Consider the following 20805-nt stretch of genomic DNA (forward strand, 5'->3'; position numbering starts at 1 on the left):
ACGCCAAAAACTGTTGCAGACACAGCAGTGCCAGAGGCAAGCAACAGTGGTTCGTTGCCTAGAGTGCTTAAGCGCCAATAAACACACCAGGGTGGAGAAGCAAACAACCAAATTTATTTGAGCTCAAATAAGGTGCCAGGGAGAAATAGCAATCTCAGATCCTGCACACCTAAAACAAGCAGTTTCTTCCTTTTATATCCCAGTTGTTTACTACAAAACTTTCTTGCTGACTAGCTGATCTTTCACTCCCCTGTACTTTCCCATCCAGCTGCAGTATCCTTTTTCAGTCAATCTTTTGACTTCCCCCTCTCTGCTGCTGAGACATGTATACAGTATCTTAAAACGACCTTGAACGTGCTCTAGCCTAGCTTCAATGTGTTACAGCAGAGAACTGGCTATTACAATCAAAAAGCTAACTGCTAATACTACATTTTTGCAGTTATTAGTACATTAGGTTACACTAGGTTACACAAAGTGTTTAACATGGAGGAACACTGGTTCCTTGAGGCCTACAGCAGAAGGGCTTCATTGACACTTGTGGTCTATCACCTTTCCGAGTTACCTAGGGTTATGCCAGAGTGACACCAACAGTGTCCTGTGCCATCATGTCTTCCTTGTCTCCCACTAGGCCTTAGCCCCTTACTCTCTTCAGTGTGTCCTCAGCTGTCTGCTGGGGCCTCCGTTCCCCCTCTGTGCTAATGCAATACCCTCCCGCTAAGGCTGCAAGACTGTGTGTGTTACCCCCCAGCTCTGTGCAAACACAGCGGCTCCCTGCACAGGACTGTTCAGCGTGGAACTGCTGCTAGTGGCACGTGGCCCGCACGGCGGGGTCACCGTGACAGCCGCTGGGGGCCAGCCAGGCAGAGCAGGTTCCGTGTGTTCTCAGTCCAGAGGCGCGCACGTGCAGGGCCCGCACACGCGCTATATTTACACCCACCAGTTTGTATTTGCAAATAAAGTCTTTGCACCCACGCCCGGCTGCCTCTGCTCATGCCCGGGGGACGGGCCACGCGAGCGACTCCCTCCGCCGGCTGCGCACAGCGCCTGCGCCACAGCCTGGAGAGGAGAGGCGGGTCGTGCACGCCCCTACCCCGCACCAAGATGGCGGTGAGGAAGGCACTCAGCAGAGTCGGGTGATGTCACGTGACTAATCGGAGGCCGCGGAGTTTTTTTCCCCGCATGACAGATTCGGCGGGGGGGGGCAGGGGAGAGTGAAGTGGCTGAGTGTGGGGGCGAGACGGAATCTGCTGTCCCCGACTAGAGCCTTGTTTACCTCCAGGACCGCTCGTCCAGGACAAGATGGCGTCGGTCTGGGATGAGGCTGAGGTGAGGGGCCAGGCACCGGGCGGGAGGCTGGGGAACGGGAGGGACTCCGAGCTCGGGGGCACCAGCCCTGGGACCCTGGTCCCTCGCCGCCCCCAGCCAGTCGAGTCGGGGTAGCGCCGTGTCCCGTCCCCGTGAGTTCGGCTGGTGAGGCCGGGGCGCGAGGGGCCCGGGCTGCCTGGCGGCCGGTGACGGTTACTCTGTCCCCGCAGGACGGCGTTGGCGAGGAGGTGCTGAAAATGTCCACAGAGGAGATCGTGCAGCGAACCCGCCTGCTCGACAGCGAGATCAAGGTGAGGTGCGACCGGGGGTTGTGGGGCGGTCGCTGTCCCCCGGCCGGCTGCGAAGGCAGAGCAGTGAGAGCGGGGGCTGCTGGCCAGGCACCGAGTTCTAGCAGCAGCAGAGAAGTCCAGCCGGGGGCAGAGCAGCTCCTGTCCATGTCCCCGTGTAGACTGGGACGCGCCGCCCAGGGCCAGCGGAAGATCCCGGGACTCCTGGGCCCAGCCCCCTGCGGTCACTGCTCCCGGAGGGCTCTGCTAGCCGGGTCCGCGCCCAGGTAGCTCTTAAGGACTGTGAGCAGCCCGTGCCCTGCATTGGCATGTCCGGCGCCGGATTTTGGCCTCCGACCTGGCCAGGGGGCGGCAAAGGGACCCAGCCCCCTTATTTTTTTCTCTGGTCCATTTCAGCCGCCTTTCCCTACACACACCAGGAAGAGGCTGCTGCTACCCCAGGAGGTAGCGCCCCATGCCTGTTCCCTGAGCATCCCCTGCTGCTCTCGAGAGCAGTCCTACACCTCTGTCTTCCCCCATAGGTACACCCACTACTCCCCAGAGTGTCCCCACAGGAGGCCATGGAGTGTGCTCCCATTGCCTCATACACCACTTCCAATGCCCTACTGCTGCCTGCACTGCTCAATTTTATTTCTGTTAAATGCTGCTGATGTACTGTACTGTACTGCCTTCTGCTGTACACAAGAGTCAAAAGGAGTCTGCAGTGTAAAGACAAGGATAAAGGAAGATATTTTGGGAGACCTAGAGCCAAGACTGAATTTATGTTGTTTTTATAATGAAATGATGACATGGGAATTATATTTGTTAGAAGCGAATCGTTGCTCTCTGCCCCTGGTACTTTACAAAGTCACTGGAAATTATAAGATATAAATGGATAGTCAGCAAGTGAGGAACTGTGGCAGGGGAATTAGCAGGTGGGTTGCCAAAGCCATTAATGTTGTTTAGAATTTTAAAATACTATTTTTCAGCATTTTGCTGACACTTGGGAGGAAGGCCTGGGCTTGTAGACCATTTTAGAAGAAGTACATTTTCAAAAGGACTTTGAGCAGATTCTAGCTGCAGAGATGAGTGTACTACACAGGATATAGTTAGTTGAGAACAGCAAAGTAAGGAGTAAAAAGTCTTGAGTGCTGAGGGAGATAAGAAGTGGAGACTTTGTTCAGGAGTCTGTAGTAGTTCAAGAGGTTTGAAAAGGCCGTATTTCTTCTAGTTCCAAAGTCCCCAAACTGTGGGGTGGGAATGTTCAGGGGGCCAGGGAGGGAGCACCACCCAGTTCTTGGCCTCAGCTGTTAGCACCATGCCCACCAGTTTGGGGCCCCAGCTGCTGGCCTCAGCTCCACTCCTAGCCTCTGCCCCATTGTCAGTTTGGGGACCACTGTTCTAATTCAGTATTATCATTTGCAGTATCGGCTTGAATTAGAACATAAGAGTGGCCATACTGGGTCAAACCCACAGTCTGTCTGGACCAGTATCCTATCTCTGACAGGGCCAGTACCAGAGATTTCTAAGGAGGTGAACAGAACAGAGTCATTTCAAGTGGTCCAGACCCTGAAGGTCAGTCCACGCTTTTGGCAGTATGAGGTTTAGGGACACCCGGAGCATGGGGTTACATCTCTGGCATTTTGGCTAATAGCCATTGTGAATTTATCTAATTCTTTTTTCACAACATCCCAACTTATGTTCGGTCTTCACTGAGAGGTCTGAAGGAATGTCTAACATAGTGAATGCTTATGGGAAGGGGGTAGGTTTAGAAGATAAAATAAAAAAAGAGCAAGTTAAAAATCACTTAGAAAAGTTAGATGCCTGCAAGTCACCAGGGCCCGATGAAATGCATCTTAGAATACTCAAGGAGTTAATAGAGGAGGTATCTGAGCCTCTAGCTATTATCTTTTTGGAAAGTCATGGGGGACAGGAGAGATTCCAGAAGACTGGAAAAGGGCAAATATAAAAGGATAGAAAAGGGCCCATCTATAAAAAGGGAAATAAAAACAATCCAGGAAACTACAGACCAGTTAGTTTAACTTCTGTGCCAGGGAAGATAATGGAGCAAGTAATTAAAGAAATCATCTGCAAACACTTGGAAGGTGGTAAGGTGATAGGGAATAGCCAGCATGGATTTGTAAAGAACAAATTGTGTCAAACGAATCTGATAGCTTTCTTTGATAGGATAACGAGCCTTGTGTATAAAGGAGAAGCAGTGGATGTGGTATGCCCAGACTTTAGTAAGGCATTTGATATGGTCTCGCATGATATCCTTATCGATAAACTAGGCAAATACAATTTAGATGGGGCTACTTTAAGGTGGGTGCATAACTGGCTGGATAACCGTACTCAGAGAGTAGTTATTAATGGCTCCCAATCCTGCTGGAAAGGTATAACAAGTGGGGTTCCGCAGGGGTGTGTTTTGGGACCAGCTGTGTTCAATATCTTCATTGACTTAGATGTTGGCATAGAAAGTACGCTTATTAAGTTTGCGGACGATACCAAACTGGGAGGGATTGCAACTGCTTTGGAGAACAGGGTCAAAATTCAAAATGATCTGGACAAATTGGAAAAATGGTCTGAGGTAAATCGGATGAAGTTCAATAAAGACAAATGCAAAGTGCTCCACTTAGGAAGGAACAATCAGTTTCACACATACAGAATGGGAAGAGACTGTCTAGGAAGGAGTATGGCAGAAAGAGATCTAGGGATCATAGTGGACCACAAGCTAAATATGAGTCAACAGTGTGATACTGTTGCAAAAAAAGCAAACATGATTCTGGGATGCATTAACAGGTGTGTTGTAAACAAGACACGAAAAGTCATTCTTCTGCTCTACTCTGCGCTGGTTAGGCCTCAACTGGAGTATTGTGTCCAGTTCTGGGCACCGCATTTCAAGAAGGATGTAGAGAAATTGGAGAGGGTCCAGAGAAGAGCAACAAGAATGATTAAAGGTCTTGAGAACATGACCTGTGAAGGAAGGCTGAAAGAATTGGATTTATTTAGTTTGGAAAAGAGAAGTATGAGAGGGGACATGATAGCAGTTTTCAGGTATCTAAAAGGGTGTCATCAGGAGGAGTGAGAAAACTTGTTCACCTTAGCCTCTAAGGATAGAACAAGAAGCAATGGGCTTAAACTGCAGCAAGGGAGATTTAGGTTGGACATTAGGAAAAAGTTCCTAACTGTCAGGATAGTTAAACACTGGAATAAATTGCCTAGGGAGGTTGTGGAATCTCCGTCTCTGGAGATGGTTAAGAGTAGGTTAGATAAATGTCTATCAGGGATGGTCTAGATAGTATTTGGTCCTGTCATGAGGGCAGGGGACTGGACTCGATGACCTCTCGAGGTCCCTTCCAGTCCTAGAGTCTGTGAATCTATGGCAATGAGTTCCACAGGCTGACTCTGCATTTTGTTTGTTTTAAACCTGCTGCCTATTAATTTTATTGGGTGACCTTTAGTTCTTGTGCTATATGAAGGGGTAAATAAATAACATTTCCCTATTCACTTTCTCCACAGCATTGATAAATTTATAAACCTTTATCATATTGCCCCCTCCCCTTAGTAGTCTCTTCTCTAAGGTGACCAGTCCCAGTTATTTTAATCTTTCCTTATATGGAAGCTGTCCCTCCCCCTAGTTTTTGTTACACTTCTCTGCAACATATTCTAAATTTATTTTATGGGATGACCAATTCTGCACTCAGTATTCGAGATGTGGGAATACCACGGATTTTTATAGTGGAATTATAATAATTGCTGTTTAATTATCTATCCTTTTTGTAATGGTTCCTATCACTGTTAGCTTTTTTGACTGTCCCTGCAAATTGTGTAGATGTTTTCAGGAAACTATCCATAATGACTCAGAGATCTCTTTCTTGGGTGGTAACAACTAATTTAGACCCCACCACTTTGTATGTATAGTTGGGATTATTTATTTCATATCAACATTTAATTTTGTCATTTTTGTCATACAGTTTAGTGAGATCCCTTTGTAACTCTTCACAGTTGGCTTTGGACTTAACTATCCTGAGTAATTTTGTATTGTCTGCCAATTTTACCACCTCACTGTTCACCTCCTTTTCCAGGTCATTTATGAATATGTTGAACAGCATAGGTCCCAGTATGGATCCTGGGGGGACCACACTATTTACTTTTCTCCATTGTGAAGACTGACCATTTATTCCTATCCTTTGTTTCCTGTGCTTCAGAAGAAGTCATAGAAGCCTGCTTAGTGTGCCTAGATGTGCCCTACTGTACGATGATTTTGACTGCATTTCCTCTTATCCATTTGAACTTTGCCACTTTTAATTTTGGTGTCCCTTGTTCTTATATAGTGGAACAGAGTAAAGAGAAGCCTAAACAGTCCTCTGTGTATCAGAATATTGCCACCAATGTTAAGGTGGCAGAAACCTCTCCATCCAGCTCTTACTTTCTCTTACACTAAATGCTCAGCATGCTGTTTTCCAGGATGATTGATATCAATCAAGGCAGTTTACATTTCCAAGTGGAAAGCCTCAATTAAAATAATGTTAATCAACTTTTCCATTTGTACTTAAGTTAATTTCTAAATAAAGTTGCAGTCTCATTGGTTGGTATAACCATTAAAATGTTGATTTACAACTAAGCAGAGCCTTTACGCTGGATTTACTGAATCTTTTTGCTAACTAGAAAGGTACACTGTAGCTATATACGTTTATTATTTTCAGATTCTTATCAGTTGTACATTTTTAATGGCTTAGAAAATGGTGAATGATTCTTATTTACTAGTAACTTTTTGCTTATGATTTGTCATGTTGCATCAGGATGGCAACTGGAATTTAATTAAACATGCAAAACAGCATATAACTTTTTTTTTTAATTAAAGAACGCAACCTTAAATGTTTTGGATGCACAAATTGCTCTTATAAAAATGTGTTTCATATTTACAACTAGGAACAAGAGGGATTAAATATAATCAGTGAATTAAACTGATTATTTCAGGTCAGCCTGGGAAAATTTTCAAATATGCCTAAGAGAATGTGATTGGAGCTTAAGTTCCTACTCTCCTATGTCTCTTGAATATGAGACAACAGTCTCCCAAGTTACTAGTAGATCTCATCCCCTCCCTCCTTGTTTTTATTCAGAGGCTGGAAAAGCAGGACAGGTTTTTTCTGATTTTTCAATTCTTATCAATTACTCAATTTTAAATTAATTAGTTCAAATGGAGAAAATATTCTTTCTGTGCCTTCAGAAGAGGTTACTGCTGTCAAAAGCTGGTTTAGCACTTCAGAAACACTTGTTTCATGTGCTTAGCTAATGCTTAGCTTAGACTTCCACCAGTTCAGTGGTGTGACCTTCTTTAAAATATTAGCAAACATGCATGCTTGAATGGTTCACCTCCAACCCTGCAATTTATTATGGTTGGCCTGATTGATGGGTGATTATTAGATGCACATGTCATAGCAGCATCTTCTTCAGCAGTTAGGCCTCTAACCTGGTACTTTGGTTTGAGAATATTAATGAGAAAATGAGATGGAGTAAATGCTTGATCAAGCCACTTCGGTATTGCCTGTAGTTTAACTTTGCTGCAGGGCAGGGGTAGGCAACCTATGGCACACGTACCGATTTTCAGTAGCACTCACACTGCCCAGGTCCTGGCCACTGGTCCAGGGAGCTCTGCATTTTAATTTAATTTTAAATGAAGCTTCTTAAACATTTAAAAACCTTATTTACTTTACATACAACAATAGTTATAGACTTATAGAAAGAGACCTTCTAAAAACGTTAAAATGTATTATTGGCATATGAAACCTTAAATTAGAGTGAATAAATGAAGACTTGGCACACCACTTCTGAAAGGTTGCCAACCCCTGTTGCAGGATATTTCTGTCTCTGGTGCAAATTTTCAACAGCATCATCAGTACAGCAGCAATCTTTCTAAATTTTGTTCATGACTATGGAAATAGGTTTAGTATATTCAGCATATCTTCTACATTTCTCCTTAGTCTAATGTTGACTACTTTGGCTGTGGTAGTTCCATCTCTGTCATGATTTCCTTTACAAATTGTCATCAGAATAGGCCAGTTCTTAATAAATAGCTTGAAACAATTAACCACTGAATACCATTGTACATCTTGGGGGAGAATTGGTTTGTATCCTTCTGCTGTCTTTAGTAATGCTGAAGCAAAGTGATTGTTATAGAAGTATTTTGCTATTTCAACATTATTTTCCTTTATTCCTGGAGTTGTACTTAAGTCTTTGGCTAAAAGACTAATCAAATGAATACCTCACCCATATGTTGTAAGTTTCAGGTTCTCTGCATTATTTTTGTCTGTTTTTTCTCATCTTTGCTACATTTGCAGCATTGTATGTAACAAAGCTATGCACTTGACACTTGACTTTTTGTTCACAGTTTGTTACAGCTTTTACTGCTATTTCTTTTATGCATTCTGTTGTATTGTGGGGGGGGATTTCCTTATGTATCAGTTGTTTCTGTAAAATAGTAAGCCCTATCTTCTGTTGTCACACAAGCACATATTACTGGATCATTGTGCACATTGTTCCACCCATCAAGACTCAGATTAACAAATTTTCCATCAATATCTTTTTGTACACTGTTCAATTTTCTTCTCATACACTGTATCCAGCTACTGTCTAGCAATGTCTGCTCTGCCAAGTGGAGTGCAGCTTGGTCGTAATGATTGAACCATGTCAGTGAAATGTTTGTTCTGAACAAGATGAAAGGGAGAACTTGTTGCATAAGTTAACTGAGCAGTCTATCAAGTCCTGCTGGAATTTGCTGTTTCTGATTACAAAGTTATCCATGGTTTTACTGAATGATTATATTGGTAATTTTCTGTCTGAGCTATGTTTGGTTGCATATGAAATACTGGACATTGCAGATGTATGGTGTTATGAACAGCCAACATCTAAGCTGACTCCTGAAACAAAATGGTGTGTGTTTTTTTTTTAAAGTCACTATTAATCATTGAGTATTACTCAGCTTACTGCTTTAAAAAAAAATGAGATTATAAATGAAAGATTCCTGCTGCTGCATGTTTGTACCACTGTTAAAATGATATTTTTATTATAGACCCAGTTTTATAGGGAAAATAATTATTAAATTATAAGGATAATTTAAGTCCATTTAAACCCTTGTCTTCTAGCAACATACCAAACAACTCGGGGGGGGGGGGAGGAACCCATATTTTTAAATGTTAAAACTCATAAATGCCTAAAAACGTGACTTTTAAATAGGAAATCTCCAGCCAGGATATTTTATTATATTGAACAATAAAAAATCATGTCAGAAGTCCAGCAATAACAGTAAAATGTAATTGATAAATACTCCCACAACAAACTAACATACCAATTATATTTTGAACACAAACATTTTGAAAATCATAAGCAATACACCCAATACACACTTGTTGTTATAATCTGTTATTTATTAGCATAGTAAGACACAGTAGGCAGGCCATAAGAATGATGCAAAAATAAGCTTACTAGTAGGTTGATACAAATTGTTCAGATATGTTACACTACTGTATTTTTTTAATTTAACCATGAAGATGGAGGCAGTTGAGAAATTTAAAGGATTTCTGTTTGTGTCTGTCTAGCAGATACTGAAGGAGACAGTTACTTGAAGTTTCCAGAAGCAAGGGCTGCTATTTACCGGGTAGATCAATACTCTCCAGCTCATGGAAAGACAGGTTTCAATGGTGGCTGGAGTCATAAATATTCCTAATGTGAGAACTGAGGCAGTCAGGGATCAGGTAGGAAGAAGCTATAAAATAGGAGTCTGAGACCATCCAGGTGGGCTAAGTGATGATCCTGATAAGATACATGATGGTGTTTCCTGGAGTGAGAGGCCAGATTCCAGTGACTGTGACGACTTTGCCAGTCTCTTGTACTCAGTAATACCGTCCCTGGGTCTCCCACAGGATCTTAATATAGTACATGACCTACTATGCCATATTTGTAAAGCTTGATCTCAAAAGTTAGATGCTTTTCCTCTGATTTTTTCTATGTATATCTATATAGAAAACCAGACTTTAATGCAAAGTTTTTGATAAAGGCTCATGGTGTCAGCATATTTAATTTTTATTTTATTTTTATTTAAATGTTTGAAGAGATTATAATAAATTGAAGCCTTAACATATTTTGTATTAAATTCAGATTTCTTTTTAAACAGGTTTATTTAAAAAAAGAAAACTTACTAAACTTAAATAACAAAACAAACAAAAAACCAATTTTTAGCCATCCTACTATTTGTCTGTTAATATTTCTCTAAATCACATCTCCAGATGTTTGTATCCAGTGGTGCTGTAACAATCATATAGTGAGGGTGCTGTGAGCCATTGAATCAAACTAAACCCTGCATATGATGGAAACCACTACAAGCCAGGAGGTGTGGCAGCACCTCTGGTTCCAGCACCTATGCTTGTATTGTGACATAAGCAAATTTCTGTAGATTCACAGTAGCATAATCCTACAGTGTTAGAAAATTATTAGGGCTGTCAATCACAGTTGACTCTCACTGTTAACTCAAAAAAAAAATCACACTTTAAAAATTAATTGTAGTTTTAATCAGTTAAACAAGAGAATACCCATTGAAATTTATTAAGTATTTTGGATGTTTTTCTACATTTTCACATGTATTGTATTTTGTGTTGTAATTGAAATCAAATTGTATATTTTTATTACAAATATTTGCACTGTAAAAATGATAAGGAAAAGAAATAGTATTTTTCAGTTCACCTCATACAAGTACTGTAGTGCAATCTCTTTGTTGTGAAAGTGCACTTTCACAAATGTAGAGGTTTTTTATTACGTGACTGTACTCAAAAACAAAACAGTGTAAAACTTCAGAGCCTACAAGTCCACTCAGTCCTACTTCTTGTTCAGCCAATCGCTAAGACAAACAAGTTTGTTTGCTTTTACAGGAGATAATGCTGCCCTCTTCTTATTTACAATGTCACCAGAAAGTGAGAACAGGCATTTGCGTGGCACTTTTGTAGCCAGCATTGCAAGGTATTTACATGCCAGATATGCTAAACATTTGTATGCCCCTTCATGCTTCGGTTGCCATTCCAGAGGACATGCTTCCCTGCTGATGATGCTCATTAAAAAAAGCATTCATTAAATTTGTGACTGAGCTCCTTGGGGGAGAATTGTATGTCCCCATTCTGTTTTACCCACATTCTGCCATATATTTTATATAATAGCAGTCTCGGATGATGACCCAGCACATGTTCATTTTAATTCACTGCTGTTTTCACAAAACACAAAGAAGGTACCTATGTGAAATTTCTAAAGATAGCTACAGCACTCGACCCAAGGTTTAAAAATCTGAATTGCCGTCCAAAATCTGAAAGGAACAAGGTGTAGAGCGTGCTTTCAGAAGTCTTAAAAGAGCAACACTCTGATGCGGAAACTACAGAACCCGAATCACCAAAAGAGAAAATCAACCTTCAGCTGATGGCATCTGACTCAGATAATGAAAATAAACATGGGTTGGGCTGCACTGCTTTGGATGGTTATCAAGCAGAACCTGTCCTCAGCATGGACACATGTCCACTGTAATAGTGGTTGAAGCATGAAGGGACACATGAATCTTTAACGCATCTGGTACGTAAATACCTTGCAACGTCAGCTACAACAGTGCCATCAGAACCCCTGTTCTCACTTTCAGGTAACACTGTAAACGAGGCAGGCAGCATTATCTCCTGCAAGTGTAAACAAACTTGTTTGAGCGAGCAAGAAGTAGGACTGAGTGGACTTGCAGTCTCTAAAATTTTATTTATTTTATTTTTGGATTCAGTTTTTTTTGTACATAATTCTACATTTGTAAGTTCAACTTTCATGATAGAGATTGCATTACAGCATTTTTATTAGGTTAATTGAAAAATACTATTTCTTTTTTTTTACAGTGCAAATACTTGTAATCAAAAATAAAGTGAGCACTGTACACTTTGTATTCTGTGTAATTGAAATCAATGTATTTGAAAGTGTAGAAAGCAACAACAAATATTTAAATAAATGGTATTTTATTATTGTTTAACAGTGCAATTAATCGCAATTAATTTTTTTAATCACTTGACAGCCCTAAAAATTATCGTTGATGTAGAGCACTGGAGAAATGTCAAAGGAAACTGTTCCTTGCCCTGAGAAGTTTACAATGTAAAGATGGTGAATTTGAGGGAAGGATGAGTTTGCCATTGGATAGAAATCAGTTAATTCAGATCTAAGTAGACTCAGAGAGATTAGCTGATATCATGGTGTTTTCCAGGGATACCAGCCTCTTCCTCTGGAGGCAGGAAGTGAGCGGATAAGGCAGCACTATAGATAGCAAGGCAGAATTTGATTATTTTATTGGATACAATCCACCAAAATTGTATTAATCTTTATTTGTAAGCATTTTTCCAATTTTTATGCACTCACTGAGATCTTTCTGAGTTGCCTTCAAGGAGTTTTGTGCAAGAGGCAGGACTGATATTCCAGGCTGATCAACAATAACGTGTCCAGCATCCGGAAACTGTTTTAAAAGTGATTTGCAAATTCTCCAATCCTTAAATGCAGGAACAAGTGTGGGGCTTGAATGTGCCAATTGATGGGAATAAAATCTGAAAACAATTCTTCCAAAACAAAGTCTCCTGCTCCCATGAGAAGGAATTCAAATTCCTGGGTAGTTTTAGAATTCTTCAGATGGCATCAGAAGGAAATGATTTGGGGGCACTGATGAGTTGAGACCAGAATGGTGAAGCGCTGTGTACCTCAATCCGTGAAGTCACACCACTTAGCCTAATCTGTTTTGCCCTAACATTTTTCCCTCCTCCTTCCAAACTGTCTCCTAGGATTCATTCTGATCTTCTGATTGTGTGATGTATGTCTGTATTTGTTTCTTTGTTCTGCTAAGGTTATTCCTAACTTGTGCTGATTTCAGATAATGAAGAGTGAGGTGCTGAGAGTTACCCATGAGCTGCAGGCCATGAAAGATAAGATCAAAGAGAATAGTGAGAAGATCAAAGTGAACAAAACCCTGCCTTACCTCGTTTCCAATGTCATTGAGGTGAGTGTTGTGCCCTTTTGGAGTAACGTTAGGAGCGATACTTTATTGGGAGCACAGCTTTTAATTTTAAGAGGTTCCTTCGCTAATTGGGGGTGAAGGGTCAGTGACTGGAGCAGAGGACTGTGTGTAGTGAGTCAATCTAAGTTGGGACCAGTGACTTCCTCTTTTTGTTTCCCAGTCTTTAAAATGGAAACAGTTAGCAGATATTGATGTGTAAGGCCTGGTCTACACACACTTTTTGTAGTGATTTAGCTATTTTGATTAGGGGTGCTGTTCCATCAGTATAAAAGTGATTATACTGAGGGCTGGCCTACACTAGGAAGTTAGGCTAACCAAGCTACATCTCTCAGGGGTGTGAAAAATTCACCCTTTGAGAGATCTTATTAGGCCAACTTAAGCCATAGTGTAAACAGCACTAGGTCAACCCTACCTATCACCTCTCAGAGGTAGATTTACTACGGCAACAGAAGAATTTCTTCTGTTGTTGCAGCAATTGTCTACACTGAAGCACTACAGCGATGCAGCTTACTCCTGGGCGAATTCTGTGCCACTGCGCATGCGCAGAAGTTATATCCCCCACAGATTTCTTTGCTTCCCCACAGAAAAATGACTTTCTGAGTGGGAAGCAAAGGGAAGCCATGAGTGGTCATGTACTCCTCCCCAGCAGTATGTTTTGGGTGCCCAGGGCAGCCAGGAGAGAGGTAAATCACGGGAAGGGGGGCGGGTCTGGGGAAGATCTGGCTGGTGGCTCCTACCCTGTGCCTGGCTCAACTGCTAGTCCTGACTGGGCTGGGGAGGACAGGACTTCCAGGGCAGGGTCAGACCCACCCCCTGTTTTCTCCCCCAGCTTCAGGAAGTTCTGCAAGCCCTGCCCCACCCTCCCCCCCCCACACACATGCTTCCTGCACCCATTGCTCCTCAGCTGCAGAAGGAAGGATCCCTGTACCTGGAGCTGCTCCCCGATCCGCCCAATCCCCATGCATCCTGATCCTCCCATCGAGCATCCACCCCCACACACACGCTCTGGACCATCCTGACCAACCCCACTCCCCCAGGATCTGGACCCCCCATGGAGTCCCTCCAGCCTGCTTAGCCCCAACTACCTTCACCTGGACCTCCCTGCAGAGTTTCATTACCGTTGCACCCAGAACCCCCCAGAAAACCCTTGTGCATCCAGATCTCTTCCCCACACACACACTCCCCACAACTGGATCCACTGAGCTGCCCGCACCGAAATTGCCCTGCACAGACAGAAACCTCTCAAACCACAGCTGGATCCCTCCACACTTGGATCCCGCCTTGCTGAGCCTGCCTGCCCACACCTGGTGCACTGGCACAGAGGGGCAGGGCCCTGGGGTTTTTCTGTGGCAGGCCCAGTCCTTGCACTGTGGCAGGATTATGTGCAGCCTCACTGCTGAGTCCAGGGGGGTGGGAGCTGCACAGTGATCTCTCACCTCTGTGTAGCCAGTGGCCTGTGCTCCCCAGTGCCATGCTGGAGCCTCCACGTTTATTTGACAAATTTTGCTGAATTTTTAAATTTTTGGCGCAGAATGCCCTCAGGAGTAGCGGCTGTACTATTGTGCTATAATGTTTCTAGTTAGTCATACCCTGATATACCTTATTCCCCTTCTCTTATGGAGATAAGGCATAATGATATAAGTATTTGTATACTGCTGTAACTACATCCACTTTAGGGAGGTTATCACTTCAACTATATCTGTTCAATTTTTGTGAACAGATGAACACTAAGGGAAATGTCATTGACCTAGCCTTAAGTTTCTCTGAAGTTCCTTGCAGTCTTCTATAATTTTATTTCATCTGTGGATTTTGCCACCTTTCTGCTCACCTACTTTTCCAGATCAATATTAAATAAAACTGGTTCTTGTATGGTACTTTGTGGATTCCCTGTTAACCTTTTTGCTTTGAAGAATCTGATAATTTATTCCTGCTCTTCTGTTTTCTCCATTATTTCAGCCCTCACAGTTCAAAAACTGAGTCAGATGCCCAAAGACACATGAAATCCATGTTTTTGTCTTGTGATTTTTGGACTCCTCCTGCCCAACTACAATTCTGTCCCTTTAGCCATTTTCTCATTCACAACCACATTTTGACCTGCACCCCAATTACTTAGTTTCCTTAGTAGACTGTTGTGAGTGACTTTGTCAAAGCCTTTTGAGAGTCCAAATAAATTATATCATCTGGTTTTCCTTTATCTGTAATTTTTTGACATGCTCAAAAATTCTAATAGATTAGTGAGGCGCAATTTTATTTTCCAGTAGTTGTGCTAGTTTGTCTTTCTCAGTGTTTCATAATTCTTGAATATGGTTTCAACCAATTTATGTGATACCAGCATTGGTTTATTATACTGGAGTGGGGAGGGTGCCTAGCACCCCTAGCCACGACTCCTGTTCCTCAGGATTTTGCAGTGCCTTCCCCTGTGCTGTTGCCTTGTTGCTATGACAGGGAGCTCTGCAACTCAGGAAGTTCTAAATTCTCCCAGGGGATTTAATTACAAGCATAATTCTACCATTGGTGGATGATGGTAGACAGTGAGATGTTTAGTTTCCACTGCTTTGTGTGATTTTGAGCTAGGAACCAAATATCAGAAGCCTTGAGATGTGATCCAGGGGTGGGATGGTTAGACTGGCCCGATTCTGCTTCTAATGATATCTTTTCTTCTGGTCTTCAGCTACTGGATGTTGACCCCAATGACCAGGAAGAGGATGGAGCAAATATTGATCTAGATTCCCAGAGGAAGGGCAAGTGTGCTGTGATTAAAACCTCCACTCGCCAGGTGAGAGCCATGAAGCTGTGTAGGTGTGGGGAGTGCTGGTAGGGGATCCAGCCCTGTTTGGTTGCTGTGCTTACATTGATTCCTCTCCCCACAGACATATTTCCTGCCCGTGATCGGGTTAGTTGATGCAGAGAAGCTAAAGCCTGGAGACCTAGTGGTGAGTGGTTGCAATGTAACTGGCAAATACTGACCACATGGTGTTAGCCAGGAAATCTAGTACTTGGCTGGCTTAGTTTCTCATGAGGAAATGATCTAAGCAGATTTTTTTATAAGGCCTTGTTTAGACAAGGATTTAATGGTGCGATATTAGCATGTGTTAACTAATGCATTTGAAAAGTCTAGTGTAGACAAGGCACACTGGGCCAGATTTACAAAGGCATTTAGCTGCCTAAGTATGCAGTTAGATGCCTAACTCCCATTTAAATCAATGGGACTTAAGCACATAGCCTGCATAATTGGCACTAAGGTGCCTATGTGCATTTTTAAGCACCCAAATACCTTGGTAAACCCCTTGCCTTTGTCATGTCAAGTTAAAGCCTAGACTCCTTACTAGTCTTTAACTCATCCGGACATTAAGAACAGAACTGCATCATATTTTTTTTTTCTGAGTCCTGATGCATGAGGTATTTACCTCTATAATATCCTGACCTGGTGTATCATCTGTAGGTGAACTATCTTCCTTAGTTGTTGCCTGAACGGGCTTTATCAGAAACTTTTCAGTCTAAGTTATTGCCTTTGTGTTTGCAGGGTGTGAACAAGGACTCTTACTTGATCCTGGAGACCCTACCTACTGAATATGACTCACGAGTGAAAGCCATGGAGGTGGATGAGAGGCCCACAGAGCAGTACAGCGACATTGGGGGGCTGGATAAACAGATCCAAGAGGTGACAAGCGGAGGAAGGATGGTCTAGTGGTTAGTCAGGGAATCCCACTTTCAATTTCCTGCTCCTCCACAGACTTCCTGTGTGACCCTGGACAAGATACTTAGTCTCTCTGTGTCTCTGATCCCCATATATATAGTCAGGATAATAGCACTTCCTTACCTCATAGGAGTGTTGTGAGGATAAATTCATTAAAAATTGTGAGGCACTCAGATACTATGAGTAATGGGGTCATAGAAGTACTTAGAATCCAGTCTGTGAATAACATGATCCCTACAGGTAGATTTTCCCCTGCATTTGAGTTTGGAATTGAGGCAGTCTGGATCCACGGGGTGGGAGGTTAGGGATTCTAGCTTAAGGACTGGATTAGCATCAGGGGTAGAGTTTCTGATGGAAAAAGTTTTATTTTCTTAATGTTTTTCTGTCCTTGCAGCTGGTGGAGGCCATTGTCCTGCCAATGAATCATAAGGAGAAGTTTGAAAACCTGGGTATCCAGCCCCCCAAAGGAGTGCTTATGTATGGGCCACCTGGAACAGGGAAGACCCTCTTAGCTAGAGCATGTGCTGCCCAGACAAAGGTAAGAGGGATTGAGTGCACAGACCTGCCCCACTAGGGAGTAATAGAATTCCCTTAGGGCAGAGCTCCCCAAACTTTTCTTATTGCGTATCCCCTTCCAGATGTACCAGCTGACCGTGTACCCCTACCCTTCTCATCACTGATACTTTGTGTGTTCTTTTTAACATGACCTTTCTTTAGCCATATTTCACTCTTATGTACAGATATAGTGTGACATACCACCAGAAAAAAACCCTGACCAAGTTATAAGCCCAGTTAGACTGGACCGTTGCTGGGCAACTGAACCCACGCTATATGGTGATTGGAGGTGAGGAGTCTGGATGTCACCATCTCTGTGTATCTGTGTTCTCATTGGTACATCTTGAAGTAAATTAACTACTGTACTTTATATAACAAATTCCCATGGAGTTTTAAAGCTTTGTCTGAGTAGCCTATTATGAAAATGCAATAAATAAAATAATAAAATCCGCGATTACACAATTTCTCCCACGTATCCCCCTAGTAATACCTCATGTACCACAGTGTGGGAACCCTGGCTCTAGGGTAAGGCGTGATAGGCTCCAACCTGTGCTGTGAAGAGAGCAGAGAGTTGGGGCAATGTGGGCGAAGGAGCTGTGTAACTGACTTGTTCTCTACCCTCCAGGCAACATTCTTGAAGCTGGCTGGCCCACAGTTGGTGCAGATGTTCATTGGAGATGGAGCCAAGCTGGTGAGAGATGCCTTTGCGCTGGCCAAGGAGAAAGCTCCTTCTATCATCTTCATTGATGAGCTGGATGCCATTGGCACCAAGAGGTGAGATCTGTGGGCCATGCTGTAAGAACTGGAGTGAACTCCCAGGTGGGGAGTTTTAGGGTGCTTCTCTGTCTGGGTGCAGTAAACCCAATCTAGTGGGTGGGATTATTTCAAAAGCATATTTGTTTCCTGTATGAATAATTTGATCCTTCCTGCCAGCTCAGTCTGTTGCACAGCTTTTGGAGCTGGGCAGCGAGAGCCACAAGGATAAGGATCCTGTTTATTACCAGTAAACAGTGGTTCTACCTCAGTGCAAATCAGGATTGCCAGCACTGTTAGCAGGCACCTACTAATGCTATTAACACCTACCACACTGGCATAGACAATATTAACCCTTTCTGGCTTGAATGCAAATGGTTTGGGCCCAGTGAGACCCAAATGATGCCCATGTACATTTTGGAAGATCAAAACATGAAAGAGGAGGAGGGAGGCTGGTGTTGGGGCAGTATAAGTGGGATGAGGGCACCTGGGGGAGTTACAGGCATGACCAGAGTTGACTGTTTCCTGTATTCCTTCTCCAGGTTTGACAGCGAGAAGGCTGGCGACCGGGAAGTGCAGAGGACCATGCTGGAGCTTCTGAACCAGCTTGATGGATTCCAACCCAACACACAAGTCAAGGTAATTCTCTCCCTGCAAGAGGCAGTCCTGTTATTATCAAGCCACAGTGGGCTCTACAGGGTGGGGTTGCAAGCCCTTCACAAGGAAGGTGATCTCATGGCAGAAGGGAGTTGGTGGATCCTGCTAGGCAGGGGAGCCCAGAACAGTGTGTCTGTCCTCCGGGAGCCTCAGACTGATATTCTTGCTCCTCTGTAGGTGATTGCTGCAACCAACCGTGTGGATATCCTGGACCCTGCTCTGCTCCGGTCTGGACGCCTAGATCGCAAAATTGAGTTCCCGATGCCCAATGAGGAGGCCAGAGCTAGGATTATGCAGATCCATTCACGCAAGATGAATGTCAGGTATGAAAGAAGTGAAGACCAGCTCATTGAGGGGCATTATGGAAAGAGTACCATAAATCTTTGTTTCTTAAGCCTGGGGTTGGAGGTGCTCCCTCCCATATGTAGAGCTTGATGCTGGGTGCTTTAAGGACACTCCACACCTTGCTGTTCAATGGCAGTGTGGGGTTTTATGGGCTTGGTTTTTGTTTTCTCTCGCAGCCCTGATGTGAATTACGAGGAGCTGGCTCGCTGTACAGATGACTTCAATGGAGCACAGTGCAAGGCCGTGTGTGTGGAAGCGGTGAGTATCACTTAACAGCCTATTTCCTGCCCCCTCAGACTTCCAAAGCAGATGGTAAAAGAGGAAAGCTTGGGGCGGGATGGAGTAATTTATGACAGGTTGATCTGGTCCCAGGCCAGTGTTCTATCCCTTAACTACTCTCTCTCGTTGGGGTAGGGGATGATTGCACTTCGGCGTGGAGCCACAGAGCTCACCCATGAGGACTATATGGAAGGAATCCTGGAGGTTCAGGCCAAGAAAAAAGCCAATCTGCAATACTATGCCTAATCTCTGCACCGCAATCAGGTATTGTGGCCTTGGCAGAATTGGACAGGCTGGAATTCGAGAGGACTGGACTGTTTGGTTATATTTTATGTGCTGGAAAAAAATAAAGCTTTTTCCCCCCTCCTTTAAAAAAAATCCTTGCCTAGATAAGGTTCATAATGCTACAGCTTGAAGGGAAAATAATTCATCCCTCAATGAATTTGAAATTGGCCTTCAAGTCTTACTTGGGCTGGGACAGGCTTAAATCCTAGGGTGAGAGTAATTGCTTATGTTTTAGAGCCACTTGCTGTGGAGTAGGAATGACAAGGAATAATAAATTTAGGGGCTGTAAATGTAATCTAAATCAACCATTGGCTGCAGGCCAAAGGGATGCAAGGTCCTCAACACATCTACAATTCTTTCACTGCTGCAGCCAGTGGAGGAAAACTGCTAAGCAGAGCCTGTCCAATTCTACACTGGATTTAGCAGTCTTTTGTTAGGGTCATGTACTTGTTCCATACCACAAGCCTCTCTTTACTTCTCTTTTGCAAAAGAATGTTCTTGCTCCTAATTCCACCCAGGATCCTTCCCTCATGGTGGCTGTTGCACCCCTTTTTCAACCTGTTAATATATAACTATTGTATACGGCTTAAGGTGGAGTGAGTAGTTACTGCTCTGCAGTGCTGTGGGAAAAAACTCACCAATCCATCCAATAAACAAGTTTTTCAGTATTTTAATGCCAGTTGAGAATCACAGCCTCCATTTAAAAATGACACTTTATAAATACACTGACTTTAGCACTGCTTATCTTACATGCCATTCAGTTCTGTTAGAGAAAAACATCCCTGTCCCACTGCCTGTGCACCTTGTGGGGGGAGGTGGGGGAGCAGCAGGAGGTATGTATGAAAGAGAACTTTATCGGGCAGTAGCTTGGCTCATGTTCCTGAGTTAGCCCTAGTGCTGATGTGGGTTACAAGCTGCTCGCCATCCATTCCTCCAAAAAAATGTTATTTGTTCTCTGCTGGTTACAGGACATGGTATCAACTGAGCTGTGGGTTTGTGACTGAACTGTGCACAGCTGATGTATCCCACATTCCAGACAGACAACTGGGGACAAAGCCTCTGCAGGAACAGTGTACAAAATGAGCATAAGCCAAGCTTGCTTGGGAAAATAAATTATAAATCTTCTGGATATACTGCAACAAGCTACTGTGACTGCTCCATCTTCATGTTGGCAATGTGTTTCCCTCTAAGCTCATCACTCTTTTCAAAGAGAGCTCTTTGCTTGCAGTGAGGAGTCATGTACCTCAGGTAGAAGGTAGGCTGGGTCCTTGAGGTTGAGCCCAGCAGCTGAAACTACTGCCACTCTGTCTCCTTGTGGAACAATTCCACAGTGACTGAATGGTGCCTGTAGCTTAATGGTCCTAGCTTTTGCACACACTCATAACTAGGGTCATGTGCATTAGCTGGCAGATGCTGCTGCTTACTCAAAGAAGTGACTGACTTCAGCTGCAGGAAGGGCCTGATGTGGAGAGCAGAGGACCAACTCTCCCCTTCCCCCCAGAAGGAATGCTGGTTTGTTTAACTCCTGCTGTCTTTCCAAGCACATTCAGTAATGGCCACTGGCAGCCCATCTA

The 20805-nt window shown here is 43.4% G+C and overlaps 1 protein-coding gene across 1 annotated transcript; it reads left to right on the top strand.

Moving 5' to 3' along the window:
• Positions 1-1200: 1200 nt before the first annotated feature.
• Positions 1201-20360, top strand: PSMC3 (proteasome 26S subunit, ATPase 3). The gene is made up of 13 exons (XM_030559824.1): positions 1201-1326; positions 1536-1616; positions 12517-12642; positions 15332-15436; positions 15531-15593; positions 16184-16321; positions 16752-16895; positions 17538-17686; positions 18208-18304; positions 18500-18645; positions 18844-18925; positions 19082-19210; positions 20200-20360. Exons 1-12 carry the CDS (start codon positions 1300-1302, stop codon positions 19190-19192), a joined length of 1269 nt encoding a protein of 422 aa, XP_030415684.1. The 5' UTR covers positions 1201-1299; the 3' UTR covers positions 19193-19210; positions 20200-20360.
• The last annotated feature ends 445 nt before the right edge of the window (positions 20361-20805 follow it).

The sequence above is a fragment of the Gopherus evgoodei genome, chromosome 4, assembly GCF_007399415.2.
Source record: "Gopherus evgoodei ecotype Sinaloan lineage chromosome 4, rGopEvg1_v1.p, whole genome shotgun sequence".
NCBI lineage: Eukaryota > Metazoa > Chordata > Testudines > Testudinidae > Gopherus > Gopherus evgoodei.

Excerpts from the sequence above, each read along its gene's own strand:
- PSMC3 (XM_030559824.1), top strand. The coding sequence starts at position 1,300 with ATGGCGTCGGTCTGGGATGAGGCTGAG. Across the intron at positions 15,437-15,530 it reads TTAAAACCTCCACTCGCCAG|ACATATTTCCTGCCCGTGAT; the intron begins GTGAGAGCCATG and ends CTCTCCCCACAG. Across the intron at positions 15,594-16,183 it reads TAAAGCCTGGAGACCTAGTG|GGTGTGAACAAGGACTCTTA; the intron begins GTGAGTGGTTGC and ends TTGTGTTTGCAG.